General features: G+C 42.0%; 1 protein-coding gene across 2 annotated transcripts in view; it reads left to right on the top strand.

Moving 5' to 3' along the window:
• Nucleotides 1-25,570, top strand: part of pappab (pregnancy-associated plasma protein A, pappalysin 1b) — a 155,951-nt gene that overhangs the window by 17,576 nt on the left and 112,805 nt on the right. For both annotated transcript variants that reach the window (XM_035380451.1, XM_035380450.1), the window contains exons 3-6: nt 13,849-13,994; nt 14,356-14,649; nt 15,758-15,950; nt 17,296-17,417. In XM_035380451.1, coding sequence (XP_035236342.1) covers nt 13,849-13,994; nt 14,356-14,649; nt 15,758-15,950; nt 17,296-17,417 — 755 coding nt within the window. The remainder of the gene's footprint in view (nt 1-13,848; nt 13,995-14,355; nt 14,650-15,757; nt 15,951-17,295; nt 17,418-25,570) is intronic.

The raw sequence follows: 25,570 nt of genomic DNA, 5'->3' as shown, positions 1-25,570 counted from the left end.
GGAAAGCCATTATCTCCAAATGGAGAACACTTGGAACAATGGCAAATCTTCCCAGGAGTGTTCGACTATCCAAAATTCCTCCTAGGGCGAAACAGGGACAACTCATCCAGGAAGTCACAAAAGATCCCAGGAGTACATCCAAAGAACAGCAGGCCTCTATAACCTCAGCTAAGTTGAGTCTTCATGATTCCACAATAAGAAAGAGGCTGGGAAAAAATAAGGGACAGCAGTAAGACAGAAATCATTGCTAACCAAGAAAAACATCAATGCTTGTCTCACATTTGCAAAACAGCACCTGGATGATCACAACATGGGTCCCATGTTGTGAGAACATCATGCCAACAGTCAAACATGGTGGTGGTAGTGCGATGGTGTGGGGATGCTTTGCTGCCTCAGGACCTAGATGACTTGCCATTATTGACAGAACCATGAATAGGTAATTTGTGAGTTGAAGCTGAAGGATAATTTGGTTATGCAGCAAAATTCAAAAGCAAGTCATCATCTGATTGGCTGAAACCCAATAGAGATGCAATGGTAAGACCCGAAACAAGCAGTTCATCAAGAAAAGAGTGGGCTAAAACAAAGTCTTTCACCTCACTTCCTCCACAGTGATGTGAAAGACTGATATGAATTATTTAGTTTAATGTGGAAATTACTTTATCACATGGGTGATACGAGTGTTTGATAACTTTTTTAATGAAATGAAATAATTTTTAAAATATGTTTTATGTTTATTTACTTTACCTTTGTCTTCTATTGCATTTCATCTGAAGATCTGAAACCATTCAGCGTGACAAATATCCAATAATAGAGGAAATCAGGAAGGAGGAAAAAACATTTTATGGCACTGTATATACACAGTGAGAGAGAAAAGAAGTAGAAGAAATATGTGTGACAGTTGGAAAGACAAGCTCCCCTTGCTTATTTTGGTTTGATTATGGTATGTCTCGAGTGCATTGCCGTGGGCAACACAACACACATTATTTTACATTCTTAGTTGATTGTGGAATTTTGCATGAACAATGAGCTTTGCTAGCCTCCAACAATGGATATGAGAGCTGGAGTTTATTTTGTTGGCCCAGGAGATTATTACCACTTATTGCACTAAAGAATCTAGATCATCTGTATTGTTCACTCAGTGAGAGGGACTTTCATTGTGTTGCAGTGGTTCACAACATTTCCATGGCTGTGTGTCTGGTCCACTTTCTTTATTCTTGCAGACTTGTTAACTTGAGGGATAGGCTGCACTTAGCCAGGGATCCCTGCACTTCTGGTTAATCAAATGCAAACACTGACATTTAGATCATAGCCCTTTATTAACGATCTACCATACTGGAGTGCTGCACATGGTATGTTTATCAATGCATGGATCTGTCCCTCACAAATGAGTTAATTAGCTCAAACATTTCTTTTTGTCCTCTTGCAGATGCATTTAATGATTAATTAAGGCTTATTTTTTTGAGGGAGCATGGAGACGGACAGTGGAAATGTAATTAGATTAGAGTGAAGATTTGCTACATCACGTGCACAAGGGCATGACTGCACAGGTGGGCTCTGCTGCATGCCTGCAGCGAAGGAGACCAAGCTAGCCCATGGTGAAACGATTGCGCTGGCCCCTGGGCCGCCATCCCGATTAGCCATCGGCCTCCCCGATGTCATTGCTCTCTCTATGAGCCTCTGTCTTTGCAGATTTCCTCCAAGGGCCCTTGAGTTTGGGCACTTTACAGTCCCTTGTGTAAACCTAAGCCCCTCAGCTCATAAACGCAGGGACGTTAATGGCTTTGCCTAATAGAGGATTTCGGCCTAAAGTATGTTCTTAGCACCTTTCTTTAAGCAGCTCGACAGGCTTTTAAATACACCTGTTGCCCAGAATGCACCTTTCCCGATGCATCCCCACCTGAAAACCAGGCTGAGCAATACAGGATCCAGTGGGGGCAAGCCATGAGGTAAAAAGGGGTTTTCCTCTGCTAAACGGCTGCAGTGAAAGGAGCCGTCTTGGGGAGGGACTGTTGTGAGCTGGGAGCAGATTGAGTCTGAGGAGGGGTCTTTCACCCTGGAATTCTCTGAGGGCCTCCCCCGGTATCTCCCCCTCATGCCTCCCTAGCCTTACAGTCGCTGTCTCATGCTGTTTGGCCAGGCCGTGGCTTTTCACATATTGTTTAAGACGCAGTAAATTTGTCTGATTAAACCCTCTTGGGATTGGGGTTCCTTTAAACTATAGATTCAAGCCTTTCTAATCTCCCCAAGGCAAAATGTTGAAGATTGCAATGTGTTTAATCTCTTCAGTACTTTTTTATGTATGCATTATTTATATGTCCACACACACACATATGCCAACGCATGCACACACACCCACACAATGAATAATGCCTTTGCATGGATATGGAGACACTGCACTGTCCAATGGTGGAGCCAGCTGATACTAAAGAATAATTAATGACAAAATACCGGTGGGAAACGTGACAACAAAATCAGAATAAGGACAGGCAGTGACATATCACACTTTACATGCCTTCCACAACATGTATCACATTTCTCCATTGTAGACTACGGTGTCACCCACACGGGCTCACACTATCATATTAGTGCTTTGCAATTGAATTGGTGAGCTTGCTGAATTCCAGCCTACCTCAGTAGGAACCCATTAGAACCTTCACAGATCCACCTACCAGCCTAGCCCATGATTTATATCACAGGTTACGGGACGCTGGTATGGAAAGAACCATCATAAATACGTTGTCAGAGGCTGCATTTGCGCACCAGACATGTCACAGCAGGGGACGCGGTGTATCCTACGATGAGGAACTCGTGTTTCTCCACCGTCCTCTCATTCGTTGCCGCGTTCCCCTCTTGATCTACCCTATGCTCCGGCGACTGGGTTCAGTGTTTAACTCTGGGAGACTCCTTTAGGAAACAGCAGAGGGTTGTAGTAAAAGTGAGGATGAATGATCGCTTTCATGGCTTCAGTGGTCACTGAGCTGGTGACAGGATCATAGAGGGCCCTCCGATTTATGGGGCTGTGGGCCAACAGGCAAACACAACCACGGCAGCACACCACAGCGGGCAGGACATCTGTACAGGAGGCAATTTTACAGGTTTATATGAATAATATACGGGTGTAAATGGATGAAGCTATAATCATGCATTTAATATGCTTTAACATGCCAGTTTTGCCTGCTCATGCAGAACTTATTTACAATGACATCTGCATTTAGTAAACGGTATTTTTTATTTTTTTGTTCAGGCACCCCTGTTTAAAAGCGCAGAACTAATCTGAATGGAAAATTCTGCATCTCTCCTGTGGCTCATCCCGTGTCAGAATGTGGGATGAGGCCTCAGGCCCAGTTTTGGGCTGCACCCGCAGCACTATGTGGGGAGGGGGTCCTAAGAGGGGGATATTGTGGAGGGAACGGATGATGGGCACGGCACAGTACACTGATAGAAGATAGAGGGCTGGCATGCTGATGACTTGCTGTTCTTTGGAGCATCATAACCGATTTAGCTGTGAGCAAACTTGCATACACACCCGCGCAAGCATACACGCAGAATATATGTGGAAGACACCCATATAAATACATGCATATTTTGGCCCACAGTTTTCATAGTAGGCCTATGTCCACATGTGATTCATGTTGTGTTTTTGTAAGGGAGCCAGTGGATTACACTTAATTGAACTCAGATTAGGCGGCTTTGACCTACAGTAGTGGAGCTTTTATTAAAGCGGGGCCCCACTTTCTGACTTATTCATCGTACTATTAAACCATCTGACCCTTTTTTCCCCCTTCTGCCCAGCCCAAAGTCCAGCCAAATATTTTCATAGGAAATAATGAAATTCCTGAAATTATTAAGAGCGAAACCTTATATCATGTGTTCTTCTTGAGCCTATCCCCAGAGTAAGATTCCCAGCTTCCATTGCCTGACCTCTGCAGTCTTTTGATATTGCCCCTTCCTTCCCTGTTCAACACGTTCATTGGTTACCAGTGACAAAACTAAGGACTGTTTTTTAAATCTACGTTTGAAGATCTAACAGCATAGAGCTTTTTTGTTCTCCTGAAAAGACTGGTTGGTTGACACAGCTGATTGCATCGTAGCTTATATATATATATAAAATATATAAGACATGCAGATATGGTGAAGAGGTTTAGTTTTTAGTTTAGTTCAGATAAACATTACAATGGGCAAGACACGTGATCTAAGTGACTTTAACTATTGTATTGTTGTTGACAGACATGGTGGTTCCAGCATCTCAGAAACAGCTGCCCTCCTGGGATTTTCACACTCCAGTATCTATAGTTTACAGGGAGTGGTGCAATAATAATAAAAAAAACATTCAGTGAGCTGCCATTTTACATGAAAAAACGCCTTGCTAATGAGCGAGGTCAGAGGAGAATGGGCAGGCTCATTCAAGCAAACAGAATGAGGCCACAAATGCTTAAATAACCACTCTTTTACAATAGTGGTGTGCAGAAGGGCATTTCTGAATGCAGTGTGTCAAATCATAAAGTGAATAGGCCACAGCAGTAGAAGACCACGCCAGGTTACACTTCAGCTAAGAATAGGAATATGAGGCTACAGTGGGCATGTGATTATCAAAACTGTATGAATGAGGATTGGAAAAATGTTGCCAAGACTTACTTCTGATTTCTGCTGCAACATGCAGATGGTAGGGTCAGAATTCTGCATAAACAGCACGGATACATCCTGCCTTGTGTTGATGGTGCAGGCTGCTGCTGGTGGTGTAATGGTGTGGGGAATGTTTTCTTGCCCTGTATTAGGCTCTTTAAGACCTATTGAACATCTTTTGACGCCACAGCATACCTAAGCATTGTTGATCAGTGACTTCACTTTACTCCAATGGCCTGCACAGTCCCCAGATCTCAATCCAGTGGATTACTTTTTGAATTTCTGCTCTAAGAATTATTGCTCTGACAATTGCAGCTCAGTGAACTTCTGCTCTGAGTTGTTCGGGTGTATGCTATCTGTTGCTATGCTATTTGCTGTATGCTATGCTATTTGAGCTCTCTTCCTGCTTTGTGGTGTCTTATTTACACCAGAAGCGTTTTGGTTGCAGGTATTCATCGCTGGTACAGAAAATAACTGCATGGAACTTTGTAAGGTGGGCATCCTTTCTGGTGTCAGTCATTCAGAGAATCTGAGGGGACTCGCTTAGGATTTTTTCTAGCTATCTGTAGGCGACAGCATGCTTGTAGCATTTTCGAAAAAACTAAAAACCAAATACATCTGCAAGATGATGTGTGTGCACGTATATAGGCTATACAGTGAATGCTGTAATTATGGCTAGATCTAGCACATTTAACTGGCTGTAATTAAAATCGTCACAACCACTGCAGATAGCTACAACAGTGATATGAAAAGACGTCCCAATGTACGAATGAGTTAACAGGATGTTGAACTAGCTACCTAAATACTAAGTTAAGCAAGTCATCAGCTAAATAGGTAACTGTCAGCTATGTAGTTGAGAAGTTGAACATAAGTGGAGGCATATTTCCAGTTAACAAAATAGCTAGCCTTCATTAGAGTTACTTCGCAAGCTGAGTAAACTGTTCTCAGCTTGTTTAGGTAACTAGCTATGCAAGCTGTAAAATATTAAGCAAATTAGTTATGGAACATTTAGGCCCTGTCCACACGTATACAGATTTTTTTTTAAACATAGTTTTGCCCTTCGTTTTGGCCTCCTGTCCACATGAAAATGGTGTTTTAGGTCACTGAAAACAAAGCTTTTTGAAAACGCCTTCCAAGGTGGAGATTTTTTAAAACTCCGGTTTCTCTGTCTTCGTGTGGACAAGAAAAACTGAGCTTTATGAAAACGCTGACATCATGACGTCAACAAAATGTCAGCGTATTTACTCTGACAGGACTCCCAGTCGATGTTTTCTTGGCTCCTTTCGACTTTATATTCGAGAGTGACGCTAAGTAACAGATTCACTTTGTTGTCCGTCCAAACAAACGATTGTTTTTCCTTTGATTTTTTCGTATTTCGCTGTAAAGGAAAAGAAGCCCAATACGCAATCTCGTAATGTTCTTCTGTGGTGTTTGGCGTACAGTTTCATCGCCACCTACTGGCCTGGCATACTTATGTGAGCATTTCAAATCGTTTTAGCGTTCTCGTGTGGACAGAAAAATTAATATACGTGTGGACAGGGCCTTAGTAGCCGAAGCAATTTTAGGTCTCTCTTTATTGTACATTTTGGGAAATTCCAAGCCTGACTATTTATTTCTCTGCCAATAAGGGAAGTCTTGCACTAGAAGACCCTCCTTTTGTCATAGGTTTGGTTGGTACACTGGCTGGTCAGTTAGAAAAAGTTAAAAAATGTTTTTACATGATGGACTAGCACGGTGCTTGTGATTTGCACTGCTGCTAGCGACTCCGGCAGAATCATGCCATTTTTGTAATTCAATGACTTCCAGTCAGAGTGGCGCACAAATGGCACTTTTGGTGTAAATGGTGTACTGACCAAAATGGTGGACCTGCAAAACCTGCATCAATCCAGTTTCTGGTTCAGGTGCCATTTATACGTATGGACCTTTTTATTGGATACAAGGCTAAGCATGTGTGACTATGTGCATATTCATGTAAGATCTGCATTGAACATTATTACCCATTGTTAGCCTGCTGGCTAAAGCACTGCAAGCTTAGTAGTTAAAAAAGTGAACATTTCAGTAGTTATTTGCTTATCTATCAAGCAGCCCAGATAGCCGACGACTCCAGGCCAGATCTACACCAATTCAGTGTTGACTTTTTTTTAGCTAGCCTACAAAAATGCAACATTTCTGTGATATGATGTGCACCAAATTGAATGTGGTTTTATCAACTGGCAGGTTCACAGCTACTTGGATAGCTGCTTACTTGTGAGATGATAAAGGCAACTATAGAACCTTGTTAACTACCTTCACAGCTACGAAAGTAACATATGAGGCTACTAAGTTAACTAACAGTGTTGCCAAAAAAATCTCAACAGAAGTCGCTATTGGGTCTCTGAAATGTCGCAAAAAATGTTGCATGATGACGTAACCACGTCTAATTTGCATACGTCACGTAGCTGAACAGCTAATGACGTTGGCCGAGGTGCATAGTATCTGTTAGATCTGTAGAACATCTACTTCCGTGTAATTACAGCGGCTGATTCTACATAGGTCAATCATTACTTTCTTATAAACACGGGCAACGCTAGAGCACTAGAAAAGGCAGACATGACGTCATTCACAAATCGGTGAAAGGTGATTTTTGCTGTTGCTCGACAACGAGAATGGAGGTTGCCAAAGTTGCGAGAAGTCGCCAAATTTGTCGCTAGATAAGATTTTTAGTCGCTAGGGGAGGTCAAAAAGTCACTAAATCTAGCGACAAATTTGCTAAATTGGCAACACTGCTAATGTACCAGTGACTTTTACGTAAGCGTTCGTGAAACAATGTGACACAATACACAATCATGTGATAGCCTTGTATCCAATAAGGATTTGATGATACCTGGACCGGAAATAGATTGACACAGGTTTTGCAGGTGCACCAGTTTTGTAATTACACCGGTATTGTGCTTGCCAATGTCCTTGGCTTAGAGTTTACCATAAGCATAATGCTGCAAATACTAAGAGACGCCGACTTCCGTAATGGAACTTTTAACTTATGCATTCTCTCCACAATAAGTGAGCTAGGCTAATCCACTTGTTAAGCCGTGATGTATCGACCATCCAATAATACTGTTTCCGGGTCCAAGCCTCAGCTGCATTGGTCTTTTCAATGTGCCGCAGTGCTGTGTCCCTTGTTGTTGGAATAGATCTGAGTCCAAAAAAACTATTCAATTGTCATTCTACCGCTTTCCTTGTGATGAGAAAGAGAAGAGGAAATGGCTGCAGTTGATAATTAAGTTACAATTCTTAAACGAATGAAGAAAAACAAAGTTTGGCACCACTGGGTGCTAACGTTAGGTCGCTGTTTACATCCTGTTCTTACCTGTCCTTATCAGTTCTCATTATGCATACATTAGTGCACAACCTTTCTACATTACAGCTTATCATTACTGTACACCTGCTACCATATATTCTTACCACTGTATTATATGTAAGGCATAAAGCACGACGGTCTGTCCCGTTATTGTAAAATAATGGTAGTTCTACTATTTTCACCGTTGTTAAGCCCTCTGGTCGTTAATTCTACGAAACCAACGATTCTATCAAGAAAAAAATAGTTCCTTCTTGTTTTATACCATACAATTAGCACCGATTTAGGTCATTTTTGCCATTACATTATTTAAGAAAACTACATGAAACCATAACTCAATCAAATTAATCTCCTTAGCTGTCTTGCTTTTTTAGCAAGGTCTAGCAGTGTAGACATTGCGTTTTTCCAAGACACTCTGAAACCGGATTTGAATGCCAGTTAGCTTTATGATAGGTTCGCCGTCACTTGTCACCTAGCCAATATTAAAATTCTGGGTTTTAGGTCAGAATGATCTCACAGCATGCTTGTTATGCCGGCTAGCTTGCTAGATAACTATTGAATTGTATTCAAAACAGCGGTTACTACAAACGGAATCATTCACGCCTATTCTACTGTCCAAATAAGGGATGATTCCGTATTTTGTGGGATGGTTGGCATCCCTAAATGAAGTAACTAGAACCGTGATTCAACATTGCCATCTATTGTGAAATTGGACATTGAAAAGGGGAGGGGACCTAACAACAATTCAAAATCGAAAGAATAATGTTGCTGTTTTAACTGCTTTAGAATGCTGGATTTTGTAGCGCACTGATTTTATTGGAGTTGAAAGAATTTAGACCCTTTTTAACCCTCAATGGTGCCTCACTAAAGAAGGAAGTGATCGTGAAAAGCATAGACATAGGCTGCATCCCAAATCACTCCCTATTACCTATATAGTGCACTACTTTTGGCATCAGCCATTTTGTAGTGTGTCCCATCTGGGACTTCCGCCCCACAATGCACTGCAAAATGTAGGGTACAAGCTATGTACTCTATCCAGAAGCCCAACATCCCACATTACACTGCGGTAGGGCTTTACTGTTTTTTTCAACAAAGATGGCGGTTGGAAAAAGAGAGCGGTAGCTACTTGTATAAATGCAAGTTGTCCATAGTTATGTCAAATCATGAATTATATTTGCATATTCGATACAAAAAAGTCACCAATTTTCGTTAGAGTGCCACGTGTAACATTAACAGTTTTTCTCCAGAGAGCTGCTTGCTAGCTAAGAAGCTAGCTAATCTCGGGAGCAGTGCAACTCAAGCAAAACGTAATTTTTGGTCCCTGATAAAAGATTTTTGAACAGTATATTGCTATACATTTGGTCGATGCCAATATTAATGAATATTTAACCGAGAATTTCATATATACACGTAAAGATTACGTTAAAAAAATATTTTATCAGGGACCAAGACTACATCGCTTTCTCGCCACATCAATAATGAACGCAATTTTCGTTATTGTGGGACAGATATTCAAAATATAGTAGCGGCGCAGGGTGATGACAGTGTCCCAAAGCAAACGTTCGTTCTACCGCTCACTCCCTATGTAGTGTACTACATATTTCCCACTATATAGGGAATAGTGGATGAGTGAACAAGTGAGTCATTTGGGATGCAGTTATATATACATGTCTATGGTGAAAAGGTTCACAGGTTCAGGATCTGAAGGAGCGTGTGGACCCGGAAATGACAAAACGTCACGCGTGACGTCAGACTTAACAAGCGGATAGGCTGTATGTTCCACCAGACAGGAAGGAAGAGAGCAGTATACTGAAGTAGCAATTAAACAAGCTGACAAGCTGTGGCACCCAAACAATTATTTATCCTCCATGCTTGGTTGTTTTAAGATTGTTTATTTGTAATCTTTCCAACCAGTTGTTGCTGCTGACATTAGTTGCACCCAAGGACTTTCTTGGCTTTTAGATGCCTATCAATGTTGCTAACACTTAATCCCTAGGGAAGCCTAACCTTTTTTGATGTGTATTCTTCTTTAGAACATAATTGGCATATTAACATACTGTTTGCATTGCTGACTTTCTCTGGGAGAAATACCAATAAGAACAGAACTTCGTTTGGTATATTGTGCTCGTTGGTTTTGATTACTTGCTGATTCTACTGCCCGGTATTTGTAGCCGCATGGTAGCCTGATGGTAATTATTGCAGTGTTCCATTTCAGTGAGCCCACTGGAAATGACATGAAGACTATCATCATTGGCCCGTGTATTTTATGCTGACATTATATCTCTTACACGTTATTACTGTTGGTTGATTTGTATTCTGCATGGTGTTTTACGCATTATTGCTGAGAGGATTGCTGTTGTACTGCATTCATGTACATGAATGCTATAAGTAACTGGTTTTATGGCCAACTTGTAAGCTACATTATTGCTGCTAATTTATATCTTTGCATGGGTTTTGGTACATTACTGATTTTTATCTTACATTCTCATCACATCTTGTGTGAAGTGGCTATTCAGTTCAATTCATTTTTGAGTCAAAACATATGTTTCCATAGTTTCTTAAAATTAACATATTATATTTAGAGTTGGCAGATTTGTTAATGAGTTCTAGCTTGCGATTGCTCAAACAAATTTGTTCTGAATTTAGGGAAAACAAAACACTATTTGACAAGTGCCTTGTGGAGTAGGCCTTAATTGTGTCTGTCTGAGCTGAAGGTCAATTTCTGGACATTTTATTGCAGAGATGTTTCTTAAAGCAAAGTAATGAATAATACGTTTTTACAGCAAATTCAAGCTATTATACATTATTTCTTATTATATTTATTACGTTATTATATCTGCAAAAAAGTGCAAATTGTACTGCTTTAGGCTTCCTTTATGCTACTCATTTGTTAATCATGCTTCACAGATTCTGTACTATACTTCTATATCACGTAATTGTTTTAGGCTGAAAAAACAAAACAAACCAGTGTCATCTGAGGTGAGGCCACTCACTTTGTCAGTAAGGAACAACCATCCGTGGTCCACTCAAATATGCTGTGTTTTCAGAGAGTAGTATTACGAAATGAATTGGCATTTTCATAAATTGCTAAATGGGGGGTGTGGGTTGGGAGGGTGGAAGGAGTGGTGTCCAAGGTGGGCGGGTGGATGTGTCGGTGGCCACACAGTCCATCTCATTGTGACCAGAGCTTGTTGACAGGGTCTCACAGCTGTGGTGGGTGGTAATGCTATCGCCGCATCTAATCACCAATTTTTTGCTTTGTGGTGTCACTCAGACCTCACACCACTTATTCAGTGCACGCACACATTAGCATGCACACATGCACATTTACACACACACAGACCTAGTTCTGTATTAGGTACAGAACCTGCATATACATACACACACACACACACCTCTTCCCGGAGGTGTGATGACACTAAAACCGGTAAATTAATTTTAACTGGCAGCCATATGTTATTAATTAATTACATATGGATGCCTGTTTGCATTTCCACTTGTCTCTTAAATGTGTATTGTTCACTGATTTATTATTTATTATGTAGATGTTTGTACGCATCTACAAATAAATGTCTTGTATGCTTGCTGACATTTATTGGCTGTATTTAACTGATGCAATTTATTCCAGTTTTCTGATGGTGGGACTTTGGACGTTTTGATAAGGGTGGCTATTATTTTATCACTCTTTTTGGGATCTGCCCCAAACCCCTATAGGACTGGGATTAAAGGTAAGATCTGTTTCACACCCCAGTCTAAGAAGGATAGAGGGATAAGCCCAGCTTTCCACAGGAAAGGCCTTTTCTTTACCAGCACAATTTTTACAGCGGGTGAAGAAACACTGTTTTGATATGCTCAAGGCTCAAATCTGATTCGGCGGCTGGTGCCACTGGGAGTCCAGCGTGCCGTTCCTTCCACAGATGGGAGTGGTGAGCTTGCTAGCAGATGTGGCTTCAAAGCCCGGGAGTGAGGTCGGAGGTGTTCTGGGGGGTGGAGCCAAAGGTTAGGAATATTGGGGTTGTCAGTTCTGCGGGGGGTTGGGCAGGTTTTTTTGTTCCTGAGATTTTTCAGGAGAGGGGGCAGTGGGGAGTGAAGAGGAGGGGTTAAAAGGATTTGAGAGGGGCCTCCAACCAGGTTGAGAGTCCCTTTCAGGGTTCTCCAGAGACTCACAAAGAGGGATGAAAAAAAGACAAAGAAATTAAAGATAATTAAAGTATTGAAACAAAAAAATGTCATGTTTCTGTGAAGGTGTTTTGCATCTTTACAGAACTCACCATAGGCTGTGAACCTGTTCTACCTTTTTTAAAATAGTAAAAATAAACAAATTGTGCTATGCCCAATATGTGAGAAAAGCTGATACTGAGCATCCTACCAATTAATTTTTTGAGTTAAGTTAATTATCTTTATTCATAAGAAATATCCGCATCAAAGTAAGCCTGCTTTACAGAACCCTACTCTTAGCAATTCTCTCAATTAATTGTGTTCAATCAACATTTGTAAAGAGGGAACAAATTAGCACACTTACACAAGTGAGTTTGTTTCTGGATAAGAATTCAGTTTATTCAGGGCAACAGAAATATTTGTGTGAAGATTTCAATATCCCTCTGAATATATGAATGTATGAGCCTGTGGTAAATGCTGACGCAAGAAAACAAATAGTATTCTGAACTGAAATAGATTGGAAATGAATTATTCTACAATATATTGAAATAAAATATACTTTTAAAAATTTCTATTAATAAATTGGAGCACTTTACAATACACCAGCAAAAATGCAACTGTTTTCAGATATTGTAATGTTTTTTAAAATTTCCATTGTTCTGAAACATAAAATTTCCAAAAAGTCAGTTAATTTACATGTGTGGCATTGTATTGACATTTTTGCACGGAAAACAAAAGACAAGCTGCCTTTGCGGCTTTTCATTTTCCATGTTGAGAAACAGGAAGTGATGTTGTGGCTCTTCTTATGCATCCCTTGTGCCAGCACCAATCATGTACTGTTTGCCTGTCTGACTGTAAAATCTGACTGCGTCACACATTTGACCGTCAGAAGGTTCAGCCTTGTTTTTGTGTAGACACCCAGGAAAAGCCTCAGTGTTGGGATGTGTTTGTTTGTGTGTGTGTGTATGTGGAGGGGTGTGTTTGAAATAAAGTAATTAGCAAGTTAGAGGGGAGGTGGTCGGAAAGTACCAGATGACAAGATGCATTCCTAACTAGACAGGGCCAGCAACCTTTGACCCCAGAGGCCCGCCTTCTGAACGTGGCTCAAGTTTCATTCACAATAAGTCCCTCCCCCTCAACCGAGTGACAGACATCTCCTCTGGGCTGTGAATTTATAGGGCTCTGCTCTGCCCTGTGAGCCTGTGGGACAGGGTACGTTTGGGGAACCTCGGGCCCCCCTTGTTCTCTTGTGCTTCACGCATTCATCAAACATTGTAAATGTAGGAGGTTCTCTTGCCACCAAACATTGTCTATTCCCCATTCAAACCAGTGTATTTTCTCTTTATGGTTACTTCTGATCCTGTAACTTCCCAGCCTTCAACCTGTCATAAGAGGACCAGTAAAACAGAGGTGCCTGCATTGTTCATTATTCTTTGTGATCTAAGCTGTTCCAGCTTTAACATTGTCTGAAACATGTTTAGGGAGCTCTGGACCTTGTCATCATAAACAATGTAAGGACTTTTGTGCAGACTTGACCAGATCTTGTGGTTCCAAGTATTGAAAAAATGTTAAATAAAGACCTCTTGCTCCTGTTAATGGGAGCTTTGCATTTGCAATGGTGGCAATGATTGAGCAGCTCTGTTTTTGGGTACCTGTTCTACTGAATGTGATGAGTAAATAGGACACCCAGAGGATCAGCTGTTAATCTCAAACAAATCCCATCTCCTCTTTAGAGCATATTTGGATGTGAAGGAACTGAAGGAGATCTTGAACCTCGATGGCTCCATGCATCTCAACATCTTTTTCGCCAATTCGTCCGATGAAGACCTGGCGGGAGTGGCTACCTGGCCCTGGGACAAAGAGGCCCTGACACATCTCGGTAAAGAAGCCAGTCATCATATTTATCTTTTCACCCTGTATTGTTTGTGTTGAATAAACTGAATTTTAATTCCAGAAATAACAGAGCAGAATAAAATAATAAATAAAACCAAAGGCATGACAGGTTTGGACATTTCTGTAAAAGGCATTAACAATGGTTTTCCTGTGAATATTTATATTTGTCCTTGGACATCTGCAGTGAACATGTGAAATTGGTTATCATAACAGTTTAATCTCAACCCATGTATTAGGTATGTGAAGATATGTCCACTACACTGACACATGCTAGCTGGAATAGTGCTCAGCAGTTCCCTATTTGGTGTCTTTGGCCACACCCACCCCTACTCTCTTACAAATTATAGGTGGAATTGTGCTCAACCCCTCCTTCTATGGCACCTTTGGTCACACCCACACTATGGTCCATGAGATTGGCCACAGCCTGGGACTGTACCATGTGTTTCGCGGGATCTCAGAGATCGAGTCATGCAACGATGCCTGCTTAGAGACAGAGCCGTCACTGGAGACTGGCGACCTGTGTGCTGACACCAACCCCACGCCCAAATACAAGCAATGCAGGGACCCCGAGCCTGGAAATGACACCTGTGGCCGTCGGCATTTCACAAAAACACCCTTCAACAACTATATGAGCTATGCAGGTGAGACGCAAGGTACATCCTCACACCCTTTGACAACTATCCACACACACCCTTAATCAGCTATCGACATACACCTTAACACCCTTCAACAGCTATCGACATATACCCGCACACCCTTCAGCAGCTATCGACATACACCTGCAGACCCTTCAGCAGCTATCGACATACACCTGCAGACCCTTCAGCAGCTATAGACATACACCTCCACACCCTTCAGCAGCAACTGGCATATAACTGCATACCCATCAGCAACAATGCACATACAGTTATACACCCTTTAACAGCTATTAACATACATCCACACACCCTTCAACAGCTATCTACATATACCCACACACCCTCCAATACCTATGTGAGACAGACAAGTGAGAGAACCCTTCAACAGCTATCGACATACACCTGCACACCATTCAACAGCAATTGACATATAACTGCATACTCATCAGCAGCAATGCACATACAGTTATACACCCTTTAACAGCTGTTAACATACATCCACACACCCTTCAACAGCTATCTACTTACACCCACACACCCTTCAATACCTATGTGAGACAGACAGGTGAGAGAACAAAAGGACATACAACCAAATGGCTTTCAACAAATGAACAAGCTGTGTGGGTGAGTGAATATTGACAATTCCTGACCTTTTTTCTTCTACACTTCCTCATTCATTTGGCAGATTTTTTCCCTGAAAATGAATACACCTGTTCTGCACATACAAGCACACACCCACACACAAACCTGTGCCTAAACACACTGACATGACTCACTAGGATAACTAAAGAAGCTCTTTTCTCTTCATCTCCTTTCTCAGACATTTCTCATAGAGTGGTGTTACTGTATATGTGCTTCAAGAGCCAACAGTGAATTGCTTAAAATATACACACACTTTAAACTCAGACCACCCAGTAAAGCTCTGTGTTTTGTCTCTGAGTGCTGTAAATATCCAAATGGGCACGCTGTCTGACCTGCAGTAAAGTGCGCAAGCGCTGTAAATATCCGCAGGGGAACACAGTCTCTCTCACTCTCTCCCTCTTTCTTAAGTATATCTCACACATGGTGTGAGGGTTTAATTTCTGCATTAAATCTCTGGTCTCCCCTCTAGACGATGACTGCACAGATTCCTTCACACTGAACCAGGTAGCAAGAATGCACTGCTACCTGGATCTGATCTACCAGTCCTGGCAGCCCAGCAGCAAGCCGCCACCAGTTCCCATGGCACCCCGGGTGGTGGAGCAAGAGCAGGACGTCCTTACACTGGAATGGTTCCCGTCCATCACCAGTCATTTCTACGACAGGTGAAAATGAGCAGCATGGGCTTAGCCTAGGTTCTGTTGAAAGAAGAGAGTGGGGGAGGGGGCGTATTCAGCAGGTATCTACTGCTGCTAGTTAATTTTATCTGCTATTAGTTGCTAAAAATCTCAGAGGTAGCTATCAACAATAAACCTTATCCATGTGGAACTAAGAGATGGAAACGAAAAGCCAGGTGCTCTATTTACGTTGCTGGCCGACCGATTGTTTTGAAAAAAGTCCAAAGGAATGCATCTGTAGAGGGTATCTTGTTTTGGCGGCACTGATATCCTTGAAAAGCACGGTGGTCAGCCCTGAGTGCTGTACCAGTGTCATAAAATACCCTACCTGGGCTAACGGCCATGTGTAGCCGTGCTTTCCTATAAACAGCTCAGATGTTTTCACAGGTCTTTTACACTGAGGCCAAACAGAAGCCCTGGCGCCTGAAAATGCTTTGGGCTTCTGTGTAGCACGCTCTCTCACTCCCAGCCCTGGCTTAAAGGGATTTCCCCTGCGATGACTGAAATAAGAGAGATAGCCGGTGCCTCCAACGTTGCCAAACAAAAGCGCTCCTTCGGTGTGAAAAGACACTGAAGATAGCCCCTTAATGGGACAAGTTATTTTGCTCTCATAGCTGTATAGACACATTTTATGTGTGAGAAAAATATTACCAGCTTACATTAGCTAAATGAGAGTTTGCAGGTGCTGTCAAGTTTCAGAGGTGGAAATTCCAGAGGTCAGAAAGTAAAAGTCCTGCCATGCGTTTCTTCCACCCATAAACTCAGCCAGCTGATTTCACTAATTAGTTATACCTCTGGAGAACTGAGCTAATTAGCAAATCATGGCAATTAGAATAAAATACTGGGGCGGACTTGTACTTTCTGAAGCTGGATTTTCTACCTCTGTCAAGTCCTGACCTGGCTTGGAATGGTTAAGATAATAGAAAATAATATAATAAGATACTTAAGATTTGTTTTCCCCTGCCCAGTTCTACACCCATAGTCATAGCCCTGATTTGCCATTGTTTTTTCTGACTAGCTTTGTATTACCTGAATAAAATCAAATCGGATAAAAATGGAAAAAAAAAACTAAATATTAAACTAACGTATGGCATCAGACCCCTGGGGACTGTGCTAAAGGTGCATTGTTCAGGAAGTCTCCAGCTAAGCGCTGACAATAAGCATGTATATAGCCTTAATTACTATAACTGTTCTACAGCTGAGAAATTAAAATCTCCCTCTGCTTCACATCCATTATAGCTCGAAAGGGAATATAATCCCCCCCCCACCTTACAACTGTATCTCTGTTGAATGTATCTAAGTTCGTACCTGTGGTTGTCTGTTGGTTTCCTAGAGAAGTGGGATCAGTGTGTGACAGATGCACTGAGGGTAGAGTCCTCCTACAGTACGCCTCCAACTCCTCCTCTCCCCGCCCCTGTGCCCCCTCTGGATACTGGAGCCCTCGAGAGGCTGAAGGTAAGTACCCCCTACCTGTTCAATACAGGTCTGCGCATCCGCATTGCAGCAGGACTTTAGTCTGAAAAATGTCACTGGATTCTGAACCAGAAGCAGTGGCAGTGGCATACTTGTATCTCAGACATACTTGCAACCCTGTGAACGATAGAAGTTGAATCCCTCTTCTCAGCCAAATGCAGTAAGAGTCAAGCGTTCAGTCGAAAGGTGAAAGCAAGTTGGGGGTTGTGGGAAATGCAGTTTCTCGGCCTGAAAGGTGCAGTATGTGATAATGGGATAGGTGCCATGGAAGAGGCCGCCTATTTCCCAAGAAGCTGAAAGGTGGAGAATTTTAGTCATTATGTCATTCCCGGCAATAAAATCCCTCTTGAGTTTATTTTGAGGCACGGAAGCACATGAAAATATATAGCAAAATTAAGATCCACAGAGATTTGTGCAGATGCATTACATTACATTACATTACATTACAGGCATTTGGCAGACGCTCTTATCCAGAGCGACGTACAAAAAAGTGTATAACCATAACCAGGAACAAGTATGACGAAACCCCTAGAGAGAAGTACCGGTCCAAGTGCAGGGAACAACCGCATAGTTCAACTTGGACCCTGAAGGTTAAACTGATTAACACTAAACAACAAGAACGGCAACAACGCAATCTATGGAAAAAATACAAGCAGTAGTTAAGACAGTTAATGCACCTAAGTCACCTACGAAACAGCTGCCTAGTTACAACCCTAAGCTTACAGTCATTTACAGGGGGGTAGGGAGGGATGGGGAGAGGTGCAGCCTGAAGAGGTGAGTCTTCAGTCGTCGTTTGAAATGGGTCAGTGTCTCAGCTGTTCTGACCTCCACAGGGAGGTCATTCCACCATCGTGGGGCCAGAACAGACAGGAGACGTGTTCTGGAAGTGCAGGTGCGAAGAGGGGGAGGTGCTAGGCGTCCTGAGGTAGCAGAACGGAGGGATCTGGCTGGCATGTAGGGTTTGAATATAGGTTCAGGTTGAAGATACGTTCTAATGAGGAGATATTAGGAGTTGTAGTTTTCTCACAATTAGGGCTGAGTCATGTTTTCCCTTCAGTGTCCTGGGCAGCTGTGTCCCTTGAACCCCCATGGCTCTGCTCACAACCTCTCCTCTCTCCTCTCTTCGTCCCTCTCCCTTTTACTCTGCTGTTCTCTTCTAAAACCGAGAGAGAGACTAGCTGCAAACCAAGGTCTTCCAAGCCCTTCTTTTTAAGTGCTGTATATACATGTAATTTTTGGCAATAGTCGTGGGGAAATTTAATAATAATATAATAATGATGTAATAAAGCCATATTTCTGTACCTCAGCAAGATGTTTAAAAATGGGGTTGGTGGGGCTAAATGAGGAGCTTGTTTGCACATCCAAGTAGAGCAACATCTGACCCTGGAAAACATAAACTGGTATTAATCTTAATTGCTACTAAGCAAGCAGTGCTTCTGTTGGCTGGATAGTCATTGTCAAAACATTAGTTCTACTTGTCTCGTATTTCCATAGGACTTACTGTCCAGTGGAGAATAAATGTGAGCTTTTTCACCCAGAGAAATACATTACTATTGTAACTTTGTTGGCCTTCTGTGAATCTGTTACAGGTGGAATGAGTTCTCAAACATCAGCTCTGCCTGATTTTGTGTTGGTTCACATTTGGGGTGGGAGGGTGAGAGGCACAGCAGGGGCAGTATCCCCTTGCTGAGATCCACCATAATACATCGCCAATATGGAATTAGTCATGTGCATTAGAGAAGAAAGTAGCACCAGATGACATTGAGGTGGGAAAGAGGGGCAGGGGTATTCCTGACTCAATACTGTGCATTTCTGATAGTGCCCTCTCATTCTTGGAAAGTCTGGGAGGGGTGCTGTGGGGACTCAGGGGAGGGGTGGAGGATGATATCAGAGGGGATAGGCAGACTGGCTGTCAGCACAGCACTGTCATTTATAAGCCAGCAGCTGCCCGAACAGAGGCTCCTTGCAGCCACACGTGCGGGCATGTCTGGACTTGTCCATGCGGCGGCAAGCAAAGCGACGCTGACTCTCGCTTTGGAGGAATTCCCTGCTAAACAAAACATCTCCCGCCCCCGCTTCTCCCCAGCTGTTTATCATCTGGCGCGAACCACGTCATGGCCACCGTGCAATTGCTCCTGCCTAAGGCGTGCCATCACTTTCCCCCGCTGTTTTATGCATTGCGCGCCCTGCTTCCGTCTGTACTGTCCGCAGGTCCCAAACGTTCCAGTCACGTGGGGTGCTCCCTTGCCCAGCCTCAGTCCTCCCTTTGGCTGTCCTGTCTCTCTGCAGCTCATGTCCCCATGTGACTCGTCCGGGACGCCTGACGTGGAAAAGTTTTATCGCTGAGTGCGCCAGACGATTACAGTGAAATAAAAGAAAGGAAAAAGGGAAGAAAAGGAGTGGAGAACTAGTTGGAAGAAGCACGGTGGTGGGCTCAAGCGTGCGATGCCAGTAGCCCTCCCTGTGGTTAAATATGCTCACTGATTGGAGCCAGGAGAGGAGAGAAGAGGAGTATGGAAGAGATGAAAGTGATTTGTTGAAGAAAAGAGCATGTTCGTGAGAAAAATGTGTGGTATGAGATTCCCTTTATGTTGGCCAACCTGCCAACACACCAGGTTATGAGTTAGCCCTGCTAGCCAGCACACCAAGTTATGAGTTATCCCTACTAGCCACCCCAGCAGTTTATAGGTAAGCCCTTCTAGCTACCACACCAGGTTATGAGTTAGCCCTACTAGCCACCACAGCAGGTCATGAGTTAGCCCTTCTTGTTACCAAACCACAGCCAATGATAGTTGGTAGGACGGTTGACGGTACCACAGCATGGATGAGGTTTGATAGTACAGAAAGACCTGTCGCGGTGACATGGAAAATTGTTTACATCTGTTGCATTGTTTATAGTACGCTCCAAACAGAATACTGGTGTACCAAAAAGTGCCTTTACAAAATGGACTGCAATCGAAAGAACGTTCTGGCTAACTCAAAAGAAGCGCTAGTTAGCTGACATGCAAACTAGCCAGCTAGCTATTCAGTTGCGATAGTGTTATGTTGGTGAGATATCCCAACCATTATTTTCTAAATTATTCTGTAAATCGCTTTAGAAAAGTTTTTCAAGTAAAACTGCAAATTACAATATGATAATGTCAACTGGTTAGTAGTTGGTAGTCTGCTTGTTGGTAGCTTTGCTAGCTTGCCACACTACAAATCATACAAAGAAAAGCTTCTGAAAACATAATAATAATAATAATAATAATAATAATAATAATAATAATAATAATAATATTTTCCTCAAATCTGGATTTCAGTACTTACAGCACTGCATGCTGTAGCCTTTTTTGTCAAGATCATCACATTTTTAGTTTTTGGTTCCAAATTTCCTCCCACCTGTTGATCCCTACCACAAACTTGTCGTCAATCATTTTAAAAATGTACCACTTCCATTTCATATGACCCTACCACAGCAGTGGATGGTAAAAATTTTTTTTTTTTACTGCTGTCACCGATTTTGCCATCTACTGCTGTCTTGACGTCATTGTCTCTTTTAAAACATCCAGTTTCGTCCTGCTGTCATGGTCTACGGCAGTGGTGTCAAACTCGTTGCCATGGAGGGCCGTGTGTATGCAGGTTTTCATTCCAGCCTCAGATCTTGATTATATAATTAGTTAAATTATTTGCTGAATTAGGGATGCAGGTTTGTGCACAATGGTGACCCGACGTCTATGGTGACCCGCATTGTCTAAATAAAAATTTTCTTATATTCTGTGCTTCAATGCAGTTAAACGCATATGGCTGAATGAGGAATTGGACTCAATTAAGGCAGCATTAATTGGTTGGAATGAAAACCTGCATACACACGGCCCTCCATGGCAACGAGTTTGATACCACTGGTCTACGGTGTGAACGGCCCTTTAAGCTGGCGGTATACTCAGTAAGAAGAAAAAACTTCAGGATTGGAACCACCGGCGAACATGTCCACGAACACCGTTGTTGGTATACTCAGTGAGAACACCGCAACGTAATGTTTGGAATGGCTGGAATCTTGGCCAGACCTCTATCTCTCAGCTACGCCATGGATAGAAGGGCTACGCGAGATCACAACACAAAACAACAATGGTGGCGGTGATAGAAGCACAAATGAGAGAGGGACAGAGAGAGGAGTTTAAGGTGGCTTTAGTTTATCTAGTTATGCAAAAGAAGAAAAAAAGGCGGTGAAACGTTTTGGGGCACGTTGTTCACTTGCTGCGTTCCCACTCTTACCCTTCGTTCTTTTCTTCGCCTTCCCAAACTTGTCACGCAGATTCCTCCAAGTCGATTTGCACAACTCAGGATCACAGACACCCAACTTAATTGAAATTTCTTGCCAGGAATTTGAAGCCATTTCATTGTCTTTAAAATCTCTGTGTGATCGATCATACAGGTGACGGTATTCTCTTACTAGTTCAGCAAGTCTTCCCTTGAAAGTATTCATCTCTCTCTAATTACAGTGCTACCACAGTACAGTACAGGCAGTGAATGAAAAAAAAGTTGAAGTCTGCCCTCTGAACTTTCAACCGTGACGTAACCAACCATGTGATATTTGGACCAATAGCTGAGAGGGGGAGGTCGAAGAACAAGAAGGACATTTTCTAAAAGTTCTCCCTGGAGGCCGTCGCATACTGCACCGTGAGAACACACTACACCCCATGTTTTTGTTCTTCAATTTTTCTCATTGCGTCTTTTTGCTCAAAGTTCTACTTCTTACTAAGTATATCGCCTACTTTACTCCAGCTGTGAAAATGATTTTTTTTTTTTTTTTTGAGTTGCACTTCCACTGAAAGCATCTGGGCCGTTTCTGTTTGAATGGATGGATTTATTTGTTGCGGTCAGCGGTACTACAGGGCACAGCCTCCTCCTCTCTCATTTTATCAACAGGTGGGAAAGGAATTTCCTCAACACGTTTTTCATATCTAGGTGATCTCCCTAGCCCAAGCTACAAAGCCCTACATTTGTAGTGCACGTTTTTGGAGGTGGGGGCAGTCCCAGACTTCTCGACCATGCACTCTTGTGGTCAGAGCAGGGCTGGCTACCACTCCTCTTTAAAAAGGCTGGTTTCAGGCCCATTGGGTGCAGCCATGTTTGTGTAAGCCTAAGGGCTATATTTTAACGATCTAAGCACATAGTCTAAAGCGCATGGCACAAGTGCATTTAGGGCGTGTCCAAATCCATTTTTGCTAGTTTAATGGCGGATAATCTGAGCGCAAAGTAAAGTGCATGGTTCAAAGGGGTTGTACTTAGTCTCTTAATTAATCATAGGTGTGTTTTGGGCATCACATGAAATAAACCAATCAGTGTGTCATCTCCCATTCCCTTTGAAAGCCAGGTGCGCTTGCACCTTGGCGGTTTGCTATTATAATGGCGGATTTGCCAAGTAGTAGGAAAGAATATTATGACTAACCATTATGACATTTTTTTTAAATATTGCACGTTGTGCACCCGCCTATGTAGGCGCATATTCCTGTCTTAATAATGTGCCCTTAAAATAACAGTAAAATTCTGCGCCATTGACTTAAGACCAGGTTTTTGTTGGTCAATCGTGCAGTCGCTTTCCGCTGCCTCAAGATAGCAATGCGCCAACAATGTGCCTGACCACACCTCATTTTAAGACCAACACCCCCATGGCGCTCAGATGTACGCAAGTACATTTTCTATTTAAAAAACGTGGGCGCTGGACGGGAAAATGACAACTGCGTCGGTCTGAAACCAGTAAAGAGTCTTGCGTTGCACTTGGCGCCGCTTTGCGCTGGGTGTAAGATAGAGCCCTAATTGTTTAACTCCCGCGCCCTGATTAAGTCACTTGTGATCCAGTCTGAAATAAAGACAGCAAAGACATTTCCATATTAATTTGCCAGTTTTAATGTCTTCCCATAAAAATAACAATAATTACAGGTTGTTTAATCTGGCAGTGAATGCTCCAAAGAGTGAACCACTGGAATTTTCCTAAGGCTCAAAATGTCTTTGCAGTAAGTCACCAGGTGGAGCCTGAGTGATGAGGTTATACAGTGCTGTGAAAAAGTATTTGCTCTTTACTGATTTATTGTATTGCATATTTGTCACACTGAATGGTTTCAGATCATTTGACAAAATGTAATATTAAACTAAAGGACACTGAGTAAACATAAAAATGTATTCATTTATTTCATGAAAAAGTTATCAAACTGTAATATCACCCATGTGAAAAAAGAATTCCCCCATTAAACTTACTAACTGGTTGCTCCATCTGTCACAGCAATAACTGCAACCAAATGCTTCTGATAATTTGATATCAGTCTTTCACATCACAGGATTTTTAGCCCACTATTTTGCAGAACTGCTTTAATTCTGACAAACTGGTTTTTGAGCATGAATTTCAGGTCCTGCCACAGCATCAGTATTGGGTTCAATTCAGGACTTTGCATAGGCCACTCCAAAGCCATAATTATGTTTCTTTGCAGCCATTCAGATATGGACTTGCTTTTGTGTTGTCTCAGGTAGGAAAGCATCCCCACACCATCACACTACCACCACCATGTTTGACTGGTATGATGTTATTAATGTGAAATGCTGTATTTGATTGGCACCAGACATAATGGGACCTCTGTCATCCAAAATGGTCCAAGTGTTCTCCATTTGGAGATAATCACTCACACTATGGTTCAGTGGAGTCCCAGAGCCTTAGAAATGGCTTTATAACCCTTTCTAGTCTGATATATTTCAACAACTTCATTTCTCGTCTCTTCTGGAATTTCATTTGATTGTGGCATAGTAAGGCATAGGTAAGTTTCAGTATGAGTGAGGTTCAAATTCAACAGGGCTAGCTGTGTTCAGTAAGCTGAATTGAATGATCAATTAAATTTTGTTAATTTGTTGATTGCATAACAAATGGGGCAATTACTTTTTGACATTGGCGATACCGGTGCTTGATAACTTTTTTCATAAAATAAATTAAATAATACATTTTAAAACGTATTTTGTGTTTGCTCAGTTTCCCTTTGTCTAATAATACATGTTGTCTAAAGACCTGAAACCATTCAGTGTGACAAATATGCTACAATAGAGGAACTCTGGAAAGGGACAAATAATTATTCACAGCACTGAACCTGCTATAGTCACTTTCACAAGGGCTCTGCTGATGAGTTTAATCCCTTTTACCCAAAATTCTGACCTCAAATGCAGCTTTAATCAATATTTTCCCAGTTTGGGATTCACACTTAGCATAGATATGCCACTGCTGACAGCTGTTGGTGTACAAATTTCTGCGTCAGCCTGGGGTGAAAAATGACGCAGTACACTCATTTCATTCAATACTCATGTCATTCGTTGTAAATGATAATGTCACTTTACATGGAAGGTGATACACTGTACCTCAATGGTGCCTGATGCTAACTAAAAGGTATTTTAATGCATGCCAGTGGATGGCACAGTAGATGCCAGTTGGTATTTGTATAGAAACTATGTGCACTTTTGCTCCTGTTTGGTCATCTCAGAAGAAATAATAATAATAATAATAATTTCTCCTCAGTCCCCCATTGTGTGGGGTTGGGGGACATTACATTACATTTATTTAGCAGACGCTTTTATCCAAAGCGACGTGCAAATGTGCATATCATGGTCATTGGAGAGCTACAAAACACAGGTTCAATAAGGTACAATACTGATTTCGTACAGCTATTTATAGCCAAGACCACAGTTCAGTTCACGCAGTGAACATTATTCTGACCTAACTTATGCCAAGCCAAACTAGGGAGAAGAAAAAACTACAATATTAGGACAAATACAAATTACAAAATGTGCTGGAATGGGGGTACATGTAACATGAGTGTCATGAAAGGGGGAATTTAACCCTCTGGGGTCTGAGGGTAAAATGAGGCACACTGGTGATTGTGCCATGCTCTGACATTTGTGTAAATTTCATCAACTTTATATGCAGTGATTCCAAAGTGTTTCATATCTCTGTTTTCAGCACAAACTCAGCTACAATAATATGGCAGCAGTAAGTAGGTCATAATCATATGTGGATTGTAAATTGCTCTAAAAACACACAAACTGTAAACAGTAGTTTTGAACATGCACAGGAATGTCGTAATAAAACACACTAAACAATAGTATTAGTAATAGTATAA

The sequence above is a fragment of the Anguilla anguilla genome, chromosome 10, assembly GCF_013347855.1.
Source record: "Anguilla anguilla isolate fAngAng1 chromosome 10, fAngAng1.pri, whole genome shotgun sequence".
Taxonomy (NCBI): Eukaryota; Metazoa; Chordata; class Actinopteri; order Anguilliformes; family Anguillidae; genus Anguilla; species Anguilla anguilla.
Note: the sequence above shows the minus strand (reverse complement) of the source record. Positions and strands in the feature narration are given on the sequence as shown.